Raw genomic sequence first — 4,124 nt, 5'->3', positions numbered from 1 at the left:
TAAGCGTGCAGTTTACATAGCACGAGGGCACATCATCTAATATCATGATCCATATGCAATCTCGAGTTAGTCACCTAATAGCTATCTTTTAGATGACTTGAGATGATTGGCAAGGATACGTACAACAGCTCTGGGGAGAACCGTGTTCTGATAGCCTATACCACTCTTCCTTGGGACCATGATCAGAGCATAGGAATCGCAGTTGAAGCCAGCCATCTTCATACTAGACATCCAGCACTGTCTACTGAGGGTGCCGCTTCCTTGCAGCGAAAGAGGTGGAGTACACTCTGACTATGGGCTGATTAGATGCAAGACTTTGTTCACGCATGAAGAATTCGCACGAGGTTCATTTCGCGGAACACATCCCTACCACACGCAATGTGCGTTCTCCCCACCTTCGCCAAGGGCCTCGCGGCAGTGGCGCCTTCAATCAATAATACCGCCTGCACCGTATCCAACGAATATCTTTTCGTTCAGCAAGAGCCTGCAGTTCCGCACCGACGTCCCTGGACGGGTGAGAACACCTTCACGTGGAGGGACATTAGCGCCGACATTGCCGTTTCTATGAGCCCTTGCGACGAGTCCGTCAAGCAAGTCATGCAAATGGTGCGGCCGCGTCGGGCATTTCGGTGTGTGGGTCTGATGTATAGAGGGAGCTTTGCCCGCGATTTTGATGCTGACTGTCATGATACGCGTACGCCTTGTTTTCTCTTCGCTCCCTCAAGCCGGATCCTATGGCTGCGCCTGCGGTTGGCGTCAGCAGCGTCAACGCGTCCTAGGGGGCCTGTGAGACGAATATGCAATCACTACCGTTTGAATCCACTGTCTTGACGCACAGGTTCTAGGACTATGCTAGAGTCGGCAGATAAGTACATTCGCGCACCTCTATTCCCTCTGCAGACCAAGGCTGTTCCGCTGACCTCGCTAATCCTCTTCGTCTTTCGTTTTCACCGCCTCCCCGTCTTCCTTCTACATCAATACCGCCGTCGCATCTTTAGTACCGCACTCGTACCATCGGCTCGGTCAGCCGGTATACCATACAGAGCCAAGCGCTGGAATATGGAACGTCCGCGCTTGAGGAAGAAGTCGCCATCGAGATGATCCCTGAAGATAGGTCCGATTCATTCAAGGAAGAGGAAAAATGGGAACGAGTCGATTCGGGAGACACATCCAATGACGAGGAAAGACACGAAAGGACGAAATACGCAGGAACTGACTGCACAAGATCAACCTATATGGGTAAAGCTGGTTATTCTCATACCGTGCTCCCCAAGGACGAGTCAAGCAACGATTCACATGTTGGCGGCATTCAAGTCATCATCACTGAGCACTTTTACCAACAAAACTAAGTTGGACTGAGACTGACCACCTACGTTTGGTGGCAACACATTATCACTGAGCACGGCTTTGATGCCAGAGATAAACCTCTTTTCATAGACGCAGACTTTTGCTCGCTGTCAGCATACTGTTTCGAAACCAAAAAGTTTTGTATCCAAGCGAGTGCCTTCTTCATATCGACAGCGAAAAGGAGAGCGGGGGACGGAGATCTCTGCCCCTGTGATCCTTCCGCCCCCAGTGCCCATCGGGCACTGTCCCCCCCTCTGGCGAGAGGAGGGTCGAGCCACCCGCTTGGAGAACCCATGTCTACCACAGCTGTGCCGCTCCCTTTCATGATTTTGACGAGACGGAGGAACCGGCTGCTGGATGTACTAAGGTACACCAGGGTATGGTTTTCCCTGCCTCCTTCGCTTTTTAGCGCCAGCAGCGGCGGCCATTAGCAGACGAAAGGGCCGCCCATGATGCACCAAATTTCCGCGCGCCCCTGGCCGCAGACCAGCGCACACCCGCGCCCGCCACGCTCTCCACTCTACTCATCATCCCAACACTGACCGTACGTCTACTTTCTTGCACCCAGCCTCTCCCGAAAGCATTCTTCAAAGGATGCGTGCCGTTTTACGGCATCAAGCCTCTTTTAAAGTGCATCGTGCTGTGTACATGTGTAGGGGCCAGAAGTAGGTTAGAGTGAATGAAAACACCAATTCGCTCGGCGTATATCTGAACGACATCACTACCAGATCCCCGGAAGAGCAGTGAGTGCTCCTCTCCTTACCAAAGAAAGCGACGTCAAGTACATCGATGACCTCGACAACGCCCCATGTGACCGACCGCCACAAGAAGTACGTCGAACTCTCCGTCGACGAGCCCCACGCGAGAGGGTAGGAAGAAAGGACCCCTACTGCATTAACCATCCCAACCCTAACTATACACTTGCTGCACCCAGTGAGCTCCGAGCAGAGCCTTGGCCTTCGCTATCGCAAATGAACCTGCCTACCCTGGCTGGCACGCCCCCCTTCCCACAAGTCCATCATCCTCACTAAATGCTAGCACCTTGCTGTAAAAACCCGAAACCTCCCCTAGCCTCGCTGACCGCCACCATCCTACCGACAACAGCCTCACCTCCCACAAGTCATTCGATCTTTCTGAGAGGCATCTTCAGCTATGGCATGCATCGTGCCATCTTGGAACTTCATCTAAGCTATCATCAACGCAGCCTTTGTGGAGGAGCCCGAAATACGACTCGAGTTGTAGGTTGCTCCTGGTTTTAGGGCAAACAAGATGGTCGTGACGTGCTCTCGTGCGAAGGCCGCAGGCGACACCACCACCACGAGTACCAACTCCACTACATCCAAGCCAAATATCTGGCAACGTTCACCCTCCCATCGTCCCACAATGAATTTGCGCTCCTATCCTAGCACCATAATCGCCACCAGCGCCAGTCCCATCGCCGGACACTCGCGCTCACCCCGCTCGGCGATCGCACGCACCCGTCTCCTAGCACAGTGAGCATAGCGCTTATGACGTCGATAAAGCGTCTGCCCCCTACGCCTGCCCCTCCCAGGGCGCAGTCACGATTTATCAATTCTGTAAAGGATAATCTCCGTCTCCTGCAGGTGACTTTGGGTGTCTTGACGCGTCCTCGCAGGCGATAGCATGAGACAGAGAGGACGTCTCCGAGGGGAGGTCTGGGCCAATCCCCTCGAGTTCGCTGATCGAGATCTTCGACCACTGCTCAGCTCTTTTCAAGCATCAGTACAACGAGGCGGCTTTTTTTTTTTTTTTTTTTTTTTCAGCCAGCTCTCGGCTACCTAGCCTCACTCTTCACCTACTGGCCTTTTCTTCTCCGCAATCTACAACCCTCCCTCAGCTGCCTCCAGTTTCACATATTCAGCGCGACTCCATAGGAGCACTACACACTTGAACTTCTGGGACAAACTCGGGTTGGATAGCAAGAAGCACGTGGCTATCAACAAGAGGGTAAATCGTCCCAGCCCAGTGGTAGAAGAGGCATCAGCCACGGAGTATGCCTATCGGCACATAGGGATCTTTCGCGACAATATTCCTATTCGGCAGTAGTACGGTTAAGGCGTGGACAAATCATGTTTCTACCACAACTTCACCTGCTCTACGACATAGCCGTGATTTTAGTGAGGCCGCCTCTTCCCGCACCGAACCGCTCTTGTATCTCGCGTCGAGTCTACCTTGGCGGAACCATTTGAAAAGCTTTTTGGACGTGCCTGGTCCAACCCCGCTCTGGCTAGTCCTAAATCAATCACTGCGTGACGTTACATAATGAAAAGAGCCCCGTATACCAGAGAAGGGGTCTAGAGCTACACTCACTCGTGCCAGGATCATAGCAGGACCTGCCAGCCAAGCACCATCCTCACCCGTATGAACTTCAGCAATCGGCACCACTTCCTACAACAAATAGCAGCCCTTTAGTAAGCAGCCACTCCTCCTTGATACCGTGGCACTTGATGCCTTTCCATTTCTGTTTAATTTCCTTTCTTCCAAGCCTAATTCTCAACTACAGACTCTATGACCGGGTAGACAACCGCGTAAAGTGACAATTTCCATCCACTGCGCCAGCACTGAACGTCACCCGCCCGCCCCACCCTAGTCTTGGTGTGTTGTAAGCGCGCGTTTTACCGAAGAACAAGGATGCCGAATTTTCTATAGGCTGCCCTTGCTCCTATAGTGTCTCCAGGGTCACCTCTCCAATTCGTATCGGATGTGCGCGACGGTTGCCCGGAAACTGGAACCCGGGCCCTCGGTTGGAGTCCCAC

General features: G+C 53.0%; 1 protein-coding gene across 1 annotated transcript; it reads left to right on the top strand.

The window, feature by feature from the left end:
- Window positions 1-378: 378 nt before the first annotated feature.
- Window positions 379-1,349, top strand: CC84DRAFT_1222836 (uncharacterized protein; the record flags this gene model as incomplete). Its single annotated transcript, XM_018183424.1, has 2 exons — window positions 379-606; window positions 999-1,349. The coding sequence occupies 2 exons, from the start codon at window positions 379-381 to the stop codon at window positions 1,347-1,349; spliced, it is 579 nt and encodes a 192-aa protein (XP_018030199.1).
- Between the last annotated feature and the right edge of the window lie 2,775 nt (window positions 1,350-4,124).

Source organism: Paraphaeosphaeria sporulosa (assembly GCF_001642045.1).
Source record: "Paraphaeosphaeria sporulosa strain AP3s5-JAC2a unplaced genomic scaffold CC84scaffold_14, whole genome shotgun sequence".
Classification (NCBI taxonomy): domain Eukaryota; kingdom Fungi; phylum Ascomycota; class Dothideomycetes; order Pleosporales; family Didymosphaeriaceae; genus Paraphaeosphaeria; species Paraphaeosphaeria sporulosa.
This window is presented reverse-complemented; position numbering and strand designations above follow the sequence as displayed.